Source organism: Panulirus ornatus, chromosome 10, assembly GCF_036320965.1.
Source record: "Panulirus ornatus isolate Po-2019 chromosome 10, ASM3632096v1, whole genome shotgun sequence".
Lineage (NCBI taxonomy): Eukaryota > Metazoa > Arthropoda > Malacostraca > Decapoda > Palinuridae > Panulirus > Panulirus ornatus.
In genome coordinates, this window is record NC_092233.1 from 22,523,924 (window position 1) to 22,543,949 (window position 20,026).

The 20,026-nt window shown below is 48.4% G+C and overlaps 1 protein-coding gene across 3 annotated transcripts in view; it reads right to left on the minus strand.

Moving 5' to 3' along the window:
* LOC139750827 (transcription factor AP-2-epsilon-like) overlaps positions 1 to 20,026 on the minus strand; it is a 313,622-nt gene that overhangs the window by 124,923 nt on the left and 168,673 nt on the right. For all 3 annotated transcript variants that reach the window (XM_071665597.1, XM_071665598.1, XM_071665599.1), the window contains exon 5: positions 1,985 to 2,044. In XM_071665597.1, the coding sequence (XP_071521698.1) occupies positions 1,985 to 2,044 (60 nt within the window). The remainder of the gene's footprint in view (positions 1 to 1,984; positions 2,045 to 20,026) is intronic.

A 20,026-nucleotide genomic window follows, 5' to 3' on the forward strand; every position in this document is an offset into this window, starting at 1 on the left:
CAGGGAGGAGGTATTCCTCGCACCATCATGATTAAGGTTAATGCCATAGGCTAAGGAGGAGGTACTCCTCGTACTATCTTGGCCAAGACACCCCTAACAAGCCGCCATAACAAGAGCTGCCGCAGTGATGGCTCTCACAGTCCTGGACTCACTTCAGTCCCTGGTTTGCACTACCCAACATGTGGTCCTTCCAGACCCTGTGGCCACTACCACTACGGGAGACACTTCTCATGAAGTCTGCAGTATTACTGAGAGCAAACTATTCCCCACTTCTTTCTCCTCCTCAGCAGTAATGTAATCATTATCCCTCATGCTTCCTTAACCATCATTTCCTCAATATCCTTGCCTCCTGAACCTCCCTTGTCTACCCAAACTCTCTTGCATCCTTAATTCTAATCCCTACTTCCTCAACACCTTTACCTCCTCCTCCCCCTTGTCTTAAACTCTTTTGTTTCCTCAGACCCTTGCTTCACTAACCCCATCAATTTTCTTAATTCTAATCCTCTTATTTCCTCAACCTCCCTTCTCTCCTCAACCTCTCTTACTTCCTCAATCCCCTTCTTCCCTCAACCCCCTTACTTTCTAAACACCTTACTGCCTCAACCCATCATGGTCCCTCAGCATCTCTTGTCTCTTCCTCAACCTCTCTTACTTCCTTAACCCCAGAGTTTCCTTATAACCTCTCAACACGCTAGGCACGATGACTGTGACACGTCAACACTCATACCCTCCTCTCCCCTCTACCCGTCCCATCCACCCTTCCCACGTCGCCGACACGGGCGAAAAACATCCACCTTTCCCGGCAGTCTCTGCTGACTTTCACACCGCTCGCACTAGCCAACGGGAGGCAGGTGGGCCGCTAGCTGGCCCAGAGGTGGATGGTGGGATATCTACAGTATCTACCCCTCACCCACCACCATTTGCGATGCGCAGAATGGCTTTACCACGAAGCCAAAGAGAGGCTGTTGGTGTCCTTCTAGCGTTTCCTAGTTTTAATATTCATGCATCTCTCTATCCATCCATCCGTCGAGGAAGAGTTTGCCAAACCCCCCCCCCCCGCCCCTCCCTTTCCATCTGGTGCGTAACCAAATCTCTGGATTAATCAGCGCTCTGGCTGAGCCGCCCACCACCAATCTCCGACACAGAAGATCCTCCAGAGGAGAAATCGCCTAAAGACTGGGTTGTGCATTGCTCGAGGACGTCAGAAAAAAAAAGGTGAACATTATAATCATCATTACACATAACAGGATACAGAACAATATAAACAATATTAATACATATGTACACAATTCATAATATCTAAAAGACCCGCCACCGGTATATTTTTTTCTTTAACTCCTACAGCACGACGTTACGACCCTCGAGCCCGACGATACGACCATTTGGAGTACGATGGTGCGACTCTTTCGGACATGATGGCCAAGCGTTTGAGATGAAAAGCCAGGCCATCACACCCTAAAGGGTCGTACTTTCGTATTCAAGGGCCGTAGCGTTGTGCTCAAGGGGTCGTACCGTCGTGCCTCAAGGAGTTCACAGGAAACAGGGATTCTACGACTACAACAGGCGACTCTACTCCACAACCATGCGGTACTAACCACAGCGTCAGGCAGCCGCCCCTCCCTTGGTGGTACTAGCTAGGACAAGGCACCACCACCCACCACCACCAACCACCACCACCATCCCGCCCTTACTACGGAAGTCAATGCAGCTCTCTACGTGCACATGCTTACTGTCTGCACCTTAGCTTACAGCAGGTAGAGTTCGCGTAGGACCTCCTTGCTCCCCCTGGGGAGGACGGTGGGTGAAGCTGGCTCTTAACCAGCTCGCAACCACCGTCGCATCCATACGTTACATATGAAGGCAAACAATCTACATGCGGAGCGTCGACCCTGGAGGCTTGCTGGGGTCGGGCGGAACTACGCCAACTCTACCGTCACTCTACTGTTGGTACTGGACTACAGACTGCCCATATTCTTCTACTCACTTCTAAGAACAGGCCTCGCTCTGCGAACTGTTGACTAGCAATCGCTCGTTTAGCCTGCACCTGTTGATGGGTACATAGTAGTGTTAAGGTGTCGCTGAGTCTATACTGGCACTGGGCACTGGCACCATCCTCCCAGTGCCTGCTTCGACCAGCTGGGCACTGAAGAGCCATATACACATACCTGTACCTCTCGCTCATGCCTACCCTGGGTTAGATCAATGTTCAACAACTCGTCCAACAAGCATAGGGAGGTACATGTTGTGGACATGGGATACCAAGGGATCGTGGAGGAGAGTAAATGAAAAAAAAAAAAAAAAAAAGAGGAAGGAATCTGGGCAGAAAACTATCTGGGACAAAATAAAATGATCTCTGGTGTTCTCCAAACTGTACAGACATACTTCTTAAAAAGGGATTTTACATACAGCAGGACATTACACTAAAACAATCTTCAAATGTATGAAATTTTTTTAGTATGCACATTCCTATTAAAAAATTAGTAGTATTAGTTTATATATCTTATTAAATTGTTTTTTTTTATGATTTTAGTTTGTTAATGGGGGCTTTACGAGCTCCCAGTGGCCTGACATGCAACAGCAGGTTGCTGACCATGAGCCTAGTCATGAGCCTAGTAAGGAAGCGATATGCTCAACTTACAAGAGTGGCAGACATTTTAAAAGCTCTTGCCAGGGGATTAGTGACCAGTGAGAACAATGGTGGTATTACTGACATCAAAAAGGTTAACACAATCAACATGCATAGAAATATAAACAATATTAATAAACACTGGCAGAGGTGCCCATCCTAAGCTAAGGTATGACAAGTGCAAAGATTCAGGGAATTCTGGGGAAAAATAATACAATTATGTAGCTATCTCATATATATATATATATATATATATATATATATATATATATATATATATATATATATATATATATATATATATATATTCAATCTATGTATCTGTCTATGTATCTATATGACTATCATCTATCAATATATCTATCTACCTATCTATCTATAACTATCTATCTATCAATCTATATATATATATATATATATATATATATATATATATATATATATATATATATATATATGGCAAGAGACATGTATCAGGAGTGCTGAAAGTGAAGTATATCGTTAAACTTCACTATTTACCCTTTAAAGTTACGAGTCTCCAGAGAGGAAACCATTATAACTAACTACGTGATTTACTGTTAGAATAACACTGGAGAGTTGTTGAGGTTATCCCTGTGCAAGACCAGACCAATGGGACGATGGACCCTTCCTGCAACACTACATCCCTATCTTAAGTCCCAAACGTCTAAATAATGGCTTCTGAACAAATGTCACAATCCCTTAACGCAATCCCCCTCGTCTAATCCTCAGTACCTTCCTCAGTCTCATCCCTAATCCCCCTTACGCCCACAATCTGTACATCCCCTGCCCATTCTCTGATCTTCCTTCCTCACTACCTAAAGCTGCTGCTGGCTTTCAGCCCACAACCATACCACCTCTCCACCTCACACGCAACATCTGACAAACATGTCGACTCACACGACTCGTTAACCATATCTTTTTCCTGCGGTGCGCGCAACGTTGCTGCCACCGTCCTTTTCTTTTAGCCAACATCTCGTCGTATAGTCCTCCTAAAGTACGCAAGTCAATGCTCTCCCACTCTCAATTCCACCTGCTGTTCCTCCCCCCTCAACTTCCCGCCGCTCCCCGAGACGGCGCGTCCACACACTGAGCGACCGGGAAAGTAAAGTAGCTCACTAACCAACAGGAAGGACCCGTCCCCCGCCGATACCGCCAAACAGACGAGCGTAAAAGAAAGAAAGAGAAAAACAAAATATTTGGCGTACAACTTCGGTAATTTTCCCAAACCACGATGACCTGCCGAAGATGATAACCACCTGACGCTACCTGGAGGAGCGAACGCCGCTCCCGCCCGCCCCCACCCCGCCCCGCCCCAGCCCCGCCTGACGTAGAGGCGGTATACAGGAAAGGGGAAAGGGGGAGGAGGGGGAAGGGAGCTACCCTCGTCACCTTCTACGTCCTGCTGTTGCTTTAGCGACTGCTACTACGTTCACTGTTGCGTCTCCTGTCATTTCAAGCGATTGCGTCATCTGGTACGTCTGTTTACAATACGCCAGCTACTACGCCCATTTTGATTTTCTGTTGTGTCAAATGTGCGTCTCCTTGTTTTCGATACAGCTACAGTTCAGGCGCTGTCTTTTTTATCATTCTGCATCCACTATCGTGTCTATAATTGCGTCATCCTACTGGCCTAATATATCAGCAAACTGCGTCCAATATGCGTCAACTGTAGCGTGCAGGTATTCATACGTGTGGATGAAGACAGGTGTCAACAGGTGAAGCAGGAAGAGAGGTCAGGTGGAGTGGACGGGCGTTCACACATGTAGATGAGGACAGGTGTCAACAGGTGAAGCAGTAGAAGGAGTCAGGTGGAGCGGTCAGGTGTTTACACATGCAGGTGAGGACAGGTGTCAACAGGTGTATTGAGCAGTTGCCGACGAGATGTGGCCCGAGTCAACGGGACGAACGAACACCCTCAAATAGAATAGGGAAGAGCAGGTGTTGTGCTGGATAGGTATAAAGAGGTTGGGGGTTGGGGGGTGGGGGGATACTAGGAGGAGTGTGCTGGGGGAGGGAGGGAGTGGGTGAGCACGCGCGGGGACGTGTTTGCCTGGCACCACCACGTCCGGTCACGCGCGCCGCACTCCGGGCAAGAGGGAAACATCTGCCGCACTTCATCACACTCATAAACTGTAATTAAAACCCCATAACTGGTATATGTGTGTCGCTTAGTTACACGTGCGTCTGTTGGTGTGTTAACCCGTATGTCTAAGTACTCGTGTGTGTGTGTGTGTGTGTGTGTGTGTGTGTGTGTGTGTGTGTGTGTGTGTTTGTGTGTTTGTGTGTGTGTGTGTGTGTGTGTATAGGCAAGATTTTCAATGAAGACGACGAGGAAAGAGACAAGGGGGGCGACGTGCAAACAACCGATGATGACGATGACGCGACAAAAGAGCATGGGAGTGACACGATTCACATCATAGAAAACGAACGTTTGTAAGACATGATGACGTGACGTGGTACCACCAGATGATGACCTACACCAGATGACGCGATACCACATGATGACGTGGTCACAGCTGCCGCCAGATGGAGACGTGGTACCAGATAAAGACGTGGTCCCGGAGGACGACATGGTGCCAGAAGAAAACCCTGTACCAATCAAAAACCCTGTACCAATCAAAGACGTGGCGCCAGCTTGGTATGTGATACCGGACGACGATGAAAGCCTTGCGTCAGACGAGGACGACGTATCACATGACGAAAACGACGTGCCACATGACGATGACGACGTGCCTCAAGACGATGACAGATGACGAAGGCGTGGGAAGATTTACCCGAGCTCACTCTGTCACAATGACTATGCGAGACACCAGGGGAGACTAATAACTTTTCTATACAATACGCAATATATTCCTCTCTCTCTCTCTCTCTCTCTCTCTCTCTCTCTCTCTCTCTCTCTCTCTCTCTCTCTCTCTCGTGATGGGAAGGAGCCTCTCTCCCTCTGACTAAAGCTTTGTCAACAAGAGAAAATACAAATGAGATGCAGCAGTTCCTGAGGCACCTTTAACTATAGCTTCGACATGGGGGTAACTATTCCCCCCCCCTCCCACCCATTCTCTCTCTCTCTCTCTCTCTCTCTCTCTCTCTCTCTCTCTCTCTCTCTCTCTCCCTCTCTCCCCCCTAAAAGGAGTGGAGTAGGGTGGCCACCCCGGGTGGCACACAACACACGTTAATGGGACCCACTATTTACGCTCGTTATTTCCGAGGGAAAGGGGGACACACACACACACATACACACACAACACACACACACACACACACACACACACACAGAGAGAGAGAGAGAGAGAGAGAGAGAGAGAGAGAGAGAGAGAGAGAGAGAGAGAGAGAGAGAGAGAGAGAGAGAGAGAGAGAGAGGTTAGTTGAGACACAGATCACCGAGAATGAAGAGAGCTATATAACAAATTCGGATTTTGGTCATCACACCGATCACGAACACAGCACACGATGAGAGCACAACTTACTATCAAAATAACTCGAGCATCTCAAGAGACAAGAATTAAATCTCAGTTCCAAAGGGACACAATAACAAAGACGCTACGAGAGAGAGAGAGAGAGAGAGAGAGAGAGAGAGAGAGAGAGAGAGAGAGAGAGAGAGAGAGAGAGAGAGAGAGAGAGAGTGAGAGACAGACGCGTGTCCACTCGCACCTCATTCCAATCAACAGTGTCACATGCGAGGCGTTGCTTGTGACTCCTCATCCATGACCCATGTCTTCGACCTCAAGAGCGCCCCTTCAACCCTGACGGACTCTATCCCTCATAACCACAGGCGGAGACTCAAACATAGTCACTCGGCCTCCACCGAGTCCTCAGGACAAACACAACAGACCATCACAGTCTCCTCGCCAGAGACCCATCAGGCTAATCCCTCTTGGTACTTGGCGCTGCGTCTTTGTATTGCATCATCCGAGTGTTTGCCAGGCTCACATCGGGTCGTGTTTGCAGTACTGGTACCTGGACGACGACGAAGGCGGCGGCGACGGCGGAGAGGAGTTCAAGGCGACGAAGACAACGACGATGACTCCATGACGAACAGGGAATATGACACGACTTAAAAGAACTGGAGCACCAACGAAACTAATGCAAGACGAGACGAGGAACCTGTTTGGGCTGATCGATGTCATTCTCGTTTTTAGACCAGGAGGAGGATGTGGTGAGGGTGTGGGTGTGGATGCGAGTGTTGGGGAAACATCCTGTTGGTGATAGTGGTGATGGTGAGAGTAAGGTTGCGAGTGTTGGGGAACCTTCACCGGCCAGGAGGTAATGGTGGCGTTGGTGATGGTGAGAGTCTGGGTACGAGTGTTGGGGACTCTTCGCAAGCAAGCCCAGACACACACTCGAATCACAAACAACCACGTCAAGTATCCAGACTACACGTCCTTCGCTTCATGACCCAGGGCCAAAGATGCGCCTTCCTCAACACGCCAGAGGAAGAAGACGAAGACTAAAGAAAAATCCCAAGCGCCAGCGGGAGATCCTCACAGGGGTGGCTGGAGCCTGTATGTTGACACTTCACACACTTCTGTTGTTGACGGGCCAGCAATTAGCCGCGTACAGAATTAATGCAGACAGCGATATGTGCTAGTGACATGAGTGGTCATTTCAAACAGTTGGGAGGTAAGATATATAAAGCTCCCGTCTATTTAGAAAGTAGTAGATATTCAAGTTCAGTTGACGGAAAACAGCAAGCAATAAAGCGCATATCTCGAGCTCTTATGCATGGCGTGGCACGACCACTGAACACGACGATACTGCTCCTGAGCATGACAGCACGACAATGAAACTCTCAAGCACGACGATGATACTCTTGAACATGACGGTACGACCTTTAAAGCACGACGGCACGACCAATTAGCACTACGGTACGACCCCTTGGGAATGACATTGACGACCTAAAATTCTACTTAACTCTTTTTAGGTCAGGTCAATTGCTACGCCATCACACTCACACTTCATGTCTTCGTGCTCAAGGATCGTACCGTCGTGCTCAAGGATCGTACCGTCGTGCTCAAGGGTCGTACCGCCGTGCTCGAGGATTACCTTCTCGTGCTTAAGGATCAACCCATCGTGCTCAGGGACTTGGCCCGTCGTCCTCAAGACGTTACGGCTGAGAAAACTCCTAGGAACTCTCCACCACGAAGATGATCTAGTTTGATGAACTTGTATCCACACTGGTGAGTGGTTTTGGGTGATAAAAGTGGTCCTTCATGAGGGCAAATCAACTCCTCTTGGAATATCAATCAGACCATTTCTCGCCTGGTCCCCCCACCTCACGTCTATATACAGAGAACCTGTTGGTGCTGGGGCGTTTATGCAGAAATGCGGTTATTAGAATGACATAAATGTGCAAGTACGTTATAGTAAAAGGCAGAGAGAGAGAGAGAGAGAGAGAGAGAGAGAGAGAGAGGCTCAGGGCGGTGGCTTCCTTTGAGCAGTGGGTGAGGCTGTTGGCCCGCGGTGGGTGATGCCATAGAGAGTGGCGGTGTCTTGCGCGTGGTCAAGGTCGGGGCAGGAATGGCGCACCGCTTCAGGAACTTATACGGCAGAAACACGCGATGGAAGAATTAGGGACAGGACGAACTTAAACCACCTTAGGGCTGAATAAAGACATTATAAGAAAGAGAGAGAGAGAGAGAGAGAGAGAGAGAGAGAGAGAGAGAGAGAGAGAGAGAGAGAGAGAGAGAGAGAGAGAGAGAGAGAGAGAGAGAGAGACTTTCGAGAACTTGCACAGACAAATAAATGTCTAAATTGTGTGTAAACAATTAAGACGGGCAGATAAAGACAGACAAACAGACAGACACACACAGACGGAACAAAGACGGATAAACAGGAAAAAACCAACACGGGCACCTGGTGAAGGGGGGGGGGGGGGTGGTAGGCGGCCGGCGGGAGGCCGCATGGCCAGGTTGAGGGAGGTAGAACGAGTGGCCGTCCTGGCCAGACAGCTGAGTGAGGCCGGCCGGTCTGGCCAAGCAGAGGGAGGGAGGGAGGAAAGCCGGCCTGGCCAGGCAGAGGAAGAGAGGCCGGCTGACCTGGCCAGGTATAGGGAAGGAAGGAAGGCCGGGTTGGCCAAGCAGAAAGAAAGAGGAAGGAAGGGGGAAGGACAGTCTGGCCAAGCAGAGAGGGGAAGGGAGTGAAGATGGCCGGCCTGAAAGAGGGAGGGAGGGAGAGAGACCAGTCTGGTCAGGCAGAGAGGGGGAGGCAGGCAAGCAGGCCTGGCCAAAAAGAGGGAGAAAGGGAGGGAAGCCGGCCTGGCCAGGCAGAGAGAGGGAGGGAGGGAGGCCAGCCTGGCTAGGCAGAAAGAGGTGAGGGAGGGAGGGAGGCCGGCCTGGTCAGGCAGAGGGAGGGAGGCAGGCAGGCCTGGGTCATCCACCCGTACAGTTATCTCAACAAGCTTGTCATAAACCTGGTCTGCCTGCGCCCCGCCCCGCCCCGCCCGCCCACACGCCCATCCTCCTCCACCACCGACCACACGCCCGTCCTCCTCCTCTTCCTCCTCCACCTAGCCCCACACCTGCGTCTCATCCTCCACCATCACCACTACCGCCCATACGCCCGTCCCTCTCCACCATCGGCCACATGCTTATCCCTCTCCATCGCCGCCCACACATCTGTGCCCCTCCTCCACCACCTGGCCAGGGGGGTGGGGGGCAACACAGCAGCAGGCACCTGAACAGGAGAAGGCAACACAGCAGCAGGCACCTGACCAGAGGGAGGCAACACAGCAGCAGACACCTGGCTAGGGGAGGGCAACACAGCAGGCATGCGTTTCCATCTTAATGTTTCCTTAAAGTTCTGAAAATCCTCATCATTCGCCGCTTCTCACTCTGTTCCTTGTTCTTTTCGTTACAACTTTGAATTTAGTTAACATTTCTCTCTCTCTCTCTCTCTCTCTCTCTCTCTCTCTCTCTCTCTCTCTCTCTCTCTTGCTATGTCTCACTGAAAGAACATCGCTTTTTGCCTAATCCCCTCGCTTTACCCTACCAAAGAATCAGCTCTCTTAACCCAGGTATAGTGAAGATGCGTCTGTTCTGACTCGCAGGCGTTGAGTCAAAGGTCAGTGGTGTCGAGTGGTGTGCAACGTGCAGGGAAGATGAGTCGGTCGTGCAAAATACTCGGAGGCTATCTTCATTACATGCCAGGGTTTAACGAAGCAAAGGGTGAGCTGAAGATAAGAGAGTGTTGCGAAGATAATAAGTGTGGTGATGGTGGCCTCTGACCTGACCCCTATCTGATCAAAGACCAGTGGCGTCGAGGGTGTTTTACAGACGACCTTTAGAGTTCACCCTCAACGATCGGGTCGATGGGCAGTGGCGTCGAGGGTGATATGAAGATTACGTACGTTGTGAGGAGGAGGAGGATGTAGTGAAGATAACCTCTGAACCGAGGTAAAAGGAAGGAAGGCTTAAGTCCAGTAGTGTCCAGGGGGGGGGCAGTGGTGAAGAGCTTGTTGAGGGTAAAGTGGTACACGTCTTAAGTGTTAAGTGTGGAAGGTGGACATGCTACACTCCTTCGTGTACGTGGCTAAGTGATGGATGTCATTGTGGCGTCCTGCTGGCCCAGGATCCTACCTCTGTACCGTCTGGTATCCCATACCACCGTAAACAAGGCTGTAAGCCGGGGGATCCTTCCGGTTCCTTCCCATTCTACTACTCGCGATCCCTGCCATGCTCTGGGACACACATGACAATCTTCCCTGTCAACACTTTCCCTTTTTTTCTCTTTTTTTTTCATTTTTATGACGGTACGATTTCCATCACTACACCCATCCTTTTGCAAATATTATAATAATTTAATATATCAATTTCTTCTTTTTAACTGTAACCAAACCTGCCTACAATAACTTCTACATCGGTTGGCATTCATCGATGATCATGATTTGTGAAACAATGCTGTGGTGTTCGCTCGATGTCCTACGCAGAGAAAAAACAAGAAAAACAAGATGGCGCTCATTGTACTGAATAAGTTGGAAACTAGTGCTCTAGGCAATACAATAAAACCATGATATATATATATATATATATATATATATATATATATATATATATATATATATATATACACTGTGATCATGTGTCCGAAATGTACACACGCTCCACTACACCATTACTACGTCGCACGAGCTGCCAGGGGCGTCATGCCACCATCTCTCCAGCCAGACCCACAAGTCTGTGTGTGTGTGTGTGTGTGTGTGTGTGTGTGTGTGTGTGTGTGTGTGTGTGGAGAACCCAAATTAACGTCTGACTGGCCTTCAAGAGCAGGCAGGATGACCTCCAACACCACGGAGACTTTTTTTTTTCATTTCCGGGGCTGGGACTCTTCGTGCCCTCTTTTAATCTAACTCAGTTTTCGTTCCATTTATCGACCGACTGTTACCTGTGTACGTCGCCAGACCTCATGTACTGTTATTTTCAATTAAGACCTGGGCATGCATCAGCAGGCGTCGGGGGGGAGGGAGGTGCGAGCTTGCTGGCTGGCGCGGTGTGGGCGTGGTGAGACAAATTAATAGGCATGCGGTATGTGGAAATTACTAGCAGTCTTGTGAGGTGCCTCCTCTTTTTGCCTCGTCCTGTAATCCTCTCAATTATTGCTTTCCTGGGGTGATTACCGCCCTTCCTTGGGAGGCCCAAAGGGACTCTGTCACTCCCACAGGGGCACTGCCGTTCCCGTAGGAACTCTGTCACTCGCAGAGGGGCTCTTCCGTATTGACAGGTCTTCACGCATCATCCTTGTCTCACACTCACTCACACAGACACACACAAAAAAAAGTGTGGAAATGTCCAGCTAACCCTAATCTTAACCAGTAACTATCATGGACTCCCAATTCTGTAATATCTGTGATACCTCAACTGAGTATTTCAAGCCAAATGGCTGCCTGCATCCAATATACCGTAATCTAGTTATTCATCTATTCATCACTGCCGTCGAACTAACTACTCATCATTAACCCAACGAATATGTGTTCTTGGTGCACCGGTCATCATCGATCCTGAAGAATCATTGCGCCACAAACGTCCACATACGTCAAATTCAAATTATCTCGCCAAGTCCCTCATACACTGTTATCACCATCTATTATGTCACACACACACTCACACACACACACACACACACACACACACACACACACATCGGCATTAGCGCCATCAACCAGACGAGTCCCACGGGCGGATCATCAACATTTTCATCATCAACTGTAAAGTCCCTCGCAAAACACAGTCATCGTGAACCTAAGAACTCTCCAACACGCATCAACGTTGTCGTTGATGTCCCCCTCCCCACCACCACCCACCCCCTGCATACCACAATCACCAAACAACGAGGTCGATTTCAGCATTCAAAGCCAAGCTATTTTCCTCAGGGTCTGGTCACTCGACGTCCTCAGGCTTTCCTTACAGACGTCTAAGACACCGTCCGCGACCCGGCGGCAGACACGGTCTCCACACACGACTCTCGGTCAGTAGCTATAGGTATTATCCTCAGTTCTCAATGAGACGAGGAATAAGCCGCTTGATCAAGATTACGTAAAGCTGAAGAAGGCATAGAAAAGTAGGGAGGGAGAGAGGCAGTTAAGTGGACGGGTGGAGTGCTGCGCACGAGAGCGGTCGGTAGAACTCGGCCCGTCCCCCTCCCGATCCTGCTAAGCTAGCAGCTACCCTGAGAGCCCCCACGACTGTGTAGTTCACGAAGCGACCTACCAGACCCGAGGACCCCCCATCATCATAACGAAGCCAGAGTTTCCACAGGCCGTGGTTCTGACCCTTCTCTAAAAATTCATTCAACCGCGAAGAATGTGTACCCAATTTTCCGTCGCTCCAATGAGCTGCTCCACATTGTGTCTGTAAAATCCGCGCACCAAACATTCAACATATGGCCCGGGAGCTGCCTTTCATGCCCACACCCGTCACCCTACTCCCCTCCCCCCTTTTACTCTCTCTCTCTCTCTCTCTCTCTCTCTCTCTCTCTCTCTCTCTCTCTCTCTCTCTCTCTCTCTCTTCTTCCCTACTCTCTGTTTATCCTTTTCCTCCCTCCCTAAACTGCCCCCTTTTAAACCAGACCACCTTTTCACCCCCTCAGATTCTGTGTATCTAAGGGACACGTGTAAAAATGTTGATTGACTGCTTAGGCTGTCAGCGGTCTGTCTTGTGTGTGTGTGTGTGTGTGGGGTGGAGTGAGGGGGTTCTGCTGCTGGTGCCGGGGAGGGAGGGGACGGGGAAGGAGGCCGGTAGTGGTGCTGGCGGGGGGAATACTGTAGTAGTGGTGGAGGTGGGGGAGCGTGAATACATTCAAGGGGATGCTAGGGGCTGCTGGGTTTATCTTCCGCCACACAGAGCTGCAGGACACAAACATACACATACATACTGCTCTCGAACCCCACCATCGCACCTCAGCTAACGAAACAGATACACGAATAGCGGCACTTCGGAACCGGCCGCCATGACACCAGGAGAAAGAAAAAGAAAAAAAAAACATTGCCTTGTTGCCGGAGGAGTCCGCCGGGGGCGGGCAGCCAGCAGCACCGGTGGGACGCCCTGCGGGACAGCCTGGGGCGGGGGCAGGGGAGCGGGCATCAACAATGGCCCCCTTTCACGCCCTGACAAGCTGTGGGAACCCCGAGGTCCAGCACACAGTCAGCCAGCGCCACAACCCCCCTACACAGCATCCAGAAGGACAAACGCTGCTGTGCTCGCGGCTGTGCTGCTCTCTCTCTCTCTCTCTCTCTCTCTCTCTCTCTCTCTCTCTCTCTCTCTCTCTCTCTCTCTCTCCCCAGTGACACATCTGTGCCCCCCCTCGCCCCACCCAACCAGCATCGCCTGAACAGGTGATATCGCGTCATGCCTGACACAAAAGGAGAAAAAAAAAATCCAAATTAATATCATCCACGCAGAGTCCAGTAGCAGTGGGCGGGGTTCCCAGCCTGCCCCCCTCGTGACATCATAATGCCAAGGACCAATAGGCGGCGAGGGAGGTGTGAGGGCTCGCCAGGGGCGCTACGAGCCCCCTGCAGCGCCATACACTGGCTATTGTTGAGAGGCTGGCCGAGCCGATGGCAGACGAACAAGTTAAATTATACAAACTGGCTAATTCGTCGACTTGTAGGCGGGTTATCAACCGTTCGAGAGAGAGCGGGGAGGGGAAGTGACGGAGTCGAGGAGTGGAAGGGCACGGGGGGACAGGCTGAGGGAGGGGGCGGTGTGTGTGTGTGTGTGTGTGTGTGTGTGTGTGTGTGAGAGAGAGAGAGAGAGAGAGAGAGAGAGAGAGAGAGAGAGAGAGAGAGAGAGAGAGAGAGAGAGTACTGTCGAGGGTGATTGTAGGGCAGCGGGAGGAGGAGGAGGAGGGTAGTGGAGGAAGTTCAGGAACAACGTGAGGTTAAGTTCACTGTGGTGTGTCGAGCCCTGAACTTGAACTTGCCTCCCCGACCATGACGGATCCGTGGTGGTGATAGCGCCCCCGAAATTGCCTCGACCGGCGAAAATTACAACTCCTGAAGGGAAGAGATGGATGAACGGAAATGGCCGAGATGGAGCGAAGGCAACGCCGAAAGGGCCGCTCACTGACGACGACGAAGTTGCCGTGAACCAAGACGCGGACAACCCATCCCTCTAACTTTACGGACGATCAAGCAAACGGAAAAGGAAAAGACGCCATCGCTTGCTCAATGTGCCTGACGGCGTTAGTTCATTAATCATTCTAAAAAAACAACTCCCTGTAAATACTCAACCATGATTAATACTGTATCTCGGAGAAATGTCACCGAAGACAGATCCTCTTGTCACGTCCTGAAGACACCGTCGCGCCTTTTTAGAAGGATGACCGACATCCTAATTCACGTCCGTTTCCCTCGAGTACTCCCCGTCTTGGACAAATTATATCCACGCTTCGCTCCGCCAGAGTGCGCTCAAGTGAGTGGGTAATCGGGCGAGCAGGAGGGCGGGTCCTGGGTGGGTGGTTGAGAGGGGGGGAGGGGAGTCCACCCCCCCCGGGATTATACCACTTGTCCCACACCGCTGCCCACGGCTCTTCCTACACCGCTTGCCCAAGGCTTCAACACCAACGCCCGGGGCTTCTCCCACGGTACCACCGAGGGCATCTTCCACATTACCGATGGGGATTTCTCCTTCACCAGGGCCCACGGCTCCTCCTTCTACACCACCGCCAGGGTCCTCTCCAACACCACAGCCAGGGGCTTTTCCCACATCGCCTCCATACTTCCTACACGCATCATCCCCGGGCCTTCTCTTACGCATCTTCCAAAGGTTTCCTCTGCACCACTCCCGAAGGCTCCTCCAACACCACTCCCAGTGACTTCTCCAACGCTGCTCTCGAGGGCTTCTCCCACAGTTGACCTTCCCCACACTGACCCATCCAGTCATAATCTACCCTCAGGTATTTTTTCCTTTAATTTCACTGTGAACAGAAAAGGAAATTGCAGAGCCTAACACAAATTTAATAAAAGATGTGTGTGTGTGTATATATATATATATATATATATATATATATATATATATATATATATATATATATATATATATATATACACACTATTTCCTAGGTGTTACTGGACTCCACCTGCTTAAGGTTACACCGCGAGTGAGGAGTCACCTTTAGCGAGAATGTGTCATTGGAAGTAAAGTCACGTCAAAGAACTTCTCACTCTAAAAGGAGTCAACATTTCCCTGCCATTGGAAGTAACGCAGCCTCGGGCTGCAAAAGACTTTACAAAGGTGCAGCGTTACCATTAGGACTCTTATATGAAATTAGTTCTGGGGGTAATTATAAATGAATGAAATATGGTTCCTACGATTCCTATCACGACAGGAAGAACAGACACACATCCTAACACCGCCGCCGCCAGTGTGTTACCACAAGAAAGGACTTGAGGCTAAGAAGGTTGAAGAGAAAACGGGAACATTCCAGCATGCAGAGGTGCCCATTACCACATCCTAGCATGACGGGCCTCTTGGTGCTGATGGCCGTTCCGCTCCCCGATTCAATTTCCCCGCCTAATATGGTCCCCCTCGAGATGCACGGTCTTCAAGGAGAGCGTCTGGATACGGTCTTTGTAAAAGGGATCTTAATGTGGGTGCTCTCTCTCTCTCTCTCTCTCTCTCTCTCTCTCTCTCTCTCTCTCTCTCTCTCTAGGTGGTCTTCATTGGGTGTGCTCTTCACGGACGGTTCCTCAGATGGTTTCTGCATACTGGATTCCTCAAGAGTTTGGCCTTCGCGAAGAGAATGTTGAGGCGGCCCTCCCAACGTAGGAGGCTGGGCTTGAGGGAAGGGGAGGATCTGTTTCTGGTCTCTGATGACGGTCCTACAGGTGGTTCCTGCGATCCAGACCTGTGTCTACATCCGATCTCTTGAAGGTCTTTTCGGATGCGTCTTAGGTAAATGCCCACTTAAATCAAGGGACCACATTCAGCATTCTTCTCTGTTAAGTCTAAGACGTATTTCCCTAAAATAACTGTTGTATATATAGTGATCTTACTGAAGCAACTTAATCAATATACTTGTTATATCAATGCGAAATTATTAATCTCTGCTGTTAACCCATACTCTCTGTGATTCTCCATTCTTAAGCGTGTTTGTGTATACATTACCCAGTCGTCATGTTTGAACGCCTGAGCACGATGGGTAGAATCCTGTGTGCGATGAGCTGGCCTTTGAGAACTGACCCTTAGGGGTCGGGTCAAAGGCCCGGCCATCATACCGAAGGGTCGAGCCGTTATGCACGAGGTCACCACTACCTCGAGGAAGGGTTGCATGGTCGCGCTCAAGGTATTAAACAATGTATCATGGCTGTTCTTTCGCTTTTTTTTTCTTTCACTTCCTCTCTTCTCATCCATTACGTACATCTGCACGCTACATCTTATAACACCGGGGTTATTTCTTCAATCATTTCTCTACGCATTCATTTGTATGTAACTCCAAGCAGTTTTCTTTCTAAAACTCTCTGATGTAAATTGATTTTAATCATCTTGACGATGCCTTAGTTCATTCTTCGCTCATTTTTGTACACTAGGCTGTATGCCTTATCCACCCTCAGCAAGCAAGAATTAGCCCTTGGTGCAGCACAACCCACAGCGAACTCTATAGTATCCTCATGGCAATGAGGTGCCTTGTCCTGTTCTGAGTACACACTACAGTCCTATGTGACTCCAAACCAGCTGTTGCTCTACAGGAAACTATTCCATCAATCATTCCCTCTCCGCTTATAGACCCATAACAGTGGCCTTGGCACCACTGCTCATGGATGCCTTCACTTGTCGGACATAAGCGTCATTACCATGAAGATAATCTCGCTGAATATGGCTTGTTTGCTCTCCGACTCCTAAACTAGAGGAAGAAAACCACTTGAGAGATTATAAAAGACCAAGTAGCTCGCAGTATTGTGTACTATGACCAATTTAGGCGAAGGAAACATCAATATGGAAGACACTCGACTCATACTAGACAATGCAATATTATAACAAGCAGAATAGTCCTAGGATACATGTGGCAAGTTTCGAGAAACCATGACCCTAAACATTTCAAATGCCGACTTTGTCCTGCACCTGATGAACATGAATCAATTTACTGTATTAGAAAATGTACCCAAATCAGATATTCTAGACCATAAGGCTTGCTCCTTCGACAGTAATATCCTTGAAGACATTCCGACTCTAAATCCAAAATTAGCTATGCCCCTAACTATGTAAACATCTGTGTAATCATGCCCAGTACAAGCACGCTCTGTAACTACAATGTCCAGTGAGTAATGTACCCTGACCCTCTTTGTATTACTGTGAATGTTAACAACGTGCCTCGTGCCAGTGTATTCTATAACTGTATGCCCAACATGTATTGCAACTTTGACCTCTCATACTGCCGTCAATATTAACGAGTTATCGACTGTATGCTACACTGTGTCCTGTTTCATGTACACACCTCAGTGTATACGTAATTTGTCTGTGTAGACACTGTAATTGGAATGTTAACACGATGTTCTGTATATGTACGACATATTTGGAACTTGCTTTGCATGACACAAACGTTGTTACCTAAGTTTCTCCCAGCAATACTTATTATCCTGTAACTATATATCATGTATTTGATGAATCCTGGACCTCCTGGACCTCCCCGTGAAGGGAGGGGGAACCCCTTTGGGTCCCTGGGCCCCACCTGTCACCCTCCTGTGTCCATGTACTGTACCCACTGTACACTCTACACCGGCTTCCACCTACCCCTAGATAAGTGCCCTTCACCCATACGCTCACTGAAATACTGTAGCTACGTATATCTAGACAATTAATATTCTAAAACTATACATCTACAGCAGGTATACAAGCTAATGTGTGTGTGTGTGTGTGTGTGTGTGTGTGTGTGTGTGTGTGTGTAGTTTTCCCTCACCTGACTCATTATTCTTAAATGCCTGAGTCCAGGTGTTCCCGGACTCGTCTGTATGAACGTGACAGGCGTATGATTTTAACAGGTATATGACTGTGAGAGATACATGATTGTGACAGGTGTAATGACTGTAACACGTGTATGATTTTGCCAGGTATGTGACCATGATAGGTATATGATGGTGTCAGGCATATGACAGTGACAGGTATCTGAGCGTCAAATGATATATATATATATATATATATATATATATATATATATATATATATATATATATATATATATATACGTATATATATATATATATATATATATATATATATATATATATATATATATATATATATATATATATATACATATATATATATATATATATATATATATATATATATATATATATATATATATATATACATATATATATATATATATATATATATATATATATATATATATATATATATATATATACATACATACATACATATATATATATATATATATATATATATATATATATATATATATATATATATATATATATGACTGTGACAGGTATATGAGGTGACAGCATTATGTGACTGTAATCTTTATAATCTCTGATTAAACTCTCTGTTTATAACCTGGTTTCTATCGGCAGTCAATTTGCTTCTCTCATTTGTACGTGGAAACTAAATGAACCATCAGTAAGGCATTCAACTGAACAAGATATTTCACTTCAATTTCAGTTGGATACGGCCACCGTGACACACTCTTAAAAAGGCAGGTGGTAGTGGCTCGACGGAAGGTTCTCCTGCTCTCTCTCTCTCTCTCTCTCTCTCTCTCTCTCTCTCTCTCTCTCTCTCTCTCTCTCTCTCATTGATTTACTCTATCCCTCCTGGAAGGGTGGCGGCGGGAGGAGGGAAGAAGAAAGACAATAATAAGTCTGACTAGTGCGAAGGAGGGTCGGTTATTTCCTGATGGCTAAGGTTTTTAATCCGGCATCGACTGTTGTTCTCCAAGGGTCATCTCGTCTCCTTTTCCAACAGCTGAGTATATTCCCGCGACTGATTTTACTTTCCACATGACGACAACAACCAGTGTCAGCAAGGAACTTCATTTTCTTTTGTCAGCGTCAAGTTCTCTTCCACACGGATCAAAGATTTTCTTTGCCAAAAAGCCACGTTTTTAGGATCAATCTCCCTCCAAGCCTTTCATGCAAAAGTTGAGGTAGTGAGATGGGCGACTATTGTTTTTTGCGACGTATGTCTTCGTATGTACTACACCTTCCTGGGCAGGATGGCACGACCCTCGGAGAATATCGTGGCCTGGTCTTTGACGTAAACTTGGAGGGTTAAGTTAAAAAGATGTTACGGCATCATAATCTAAGTACCGTACCGTCATGTTCGAGTACCGTAACGTCAAGTTCAAGTACCGTACCGTCAAGGTCGAGTACCGTAACGTCAAATTCGAGTACCGTACCGTCAAGTTCGAGTACCGTATCGTCAAGCTCGGGTACCGTTCCGTCAAGTTCGAGTACCGTACCGTCAAGTTCGAGTACCGTACCGTCAAGGTCGAGTACCGTAACGTCAAATTCGAGTACCGCACCGTCAAGTTCGAGTACCGTATCGTCAAGCTCGGGTACCGTACCGTCAAGCTCGGGTACCGTACCGTCATGTTCGAGTACCGTACCGCCAAGTTCGAGTACCGTACCGTTAAGTTCGAGTACCGTACCGTCAAGTTCGAGTACCGTTCCGTCAAGTTCGAGTACCGTACCGTCAAGTTCGAGTATCGTACCGTCAAGCTCGGGTACCGTACCGTCAAGCTCGAGTACCGTACCGTCAAGCTCGAGTACCTAACCGTCAAGTTCGAGTGCCGTACCGTCAAGCTCGACTACCGTACCGTCAAGTTCGAGTGCCGTACCGTCAAGCTCGACTACCGTACCGTCAAGCTCGAGTACCGTACCGTCAAGCTCGGGTACCGTACCGTCAAGCTCGGGTACCGTACCGTCAA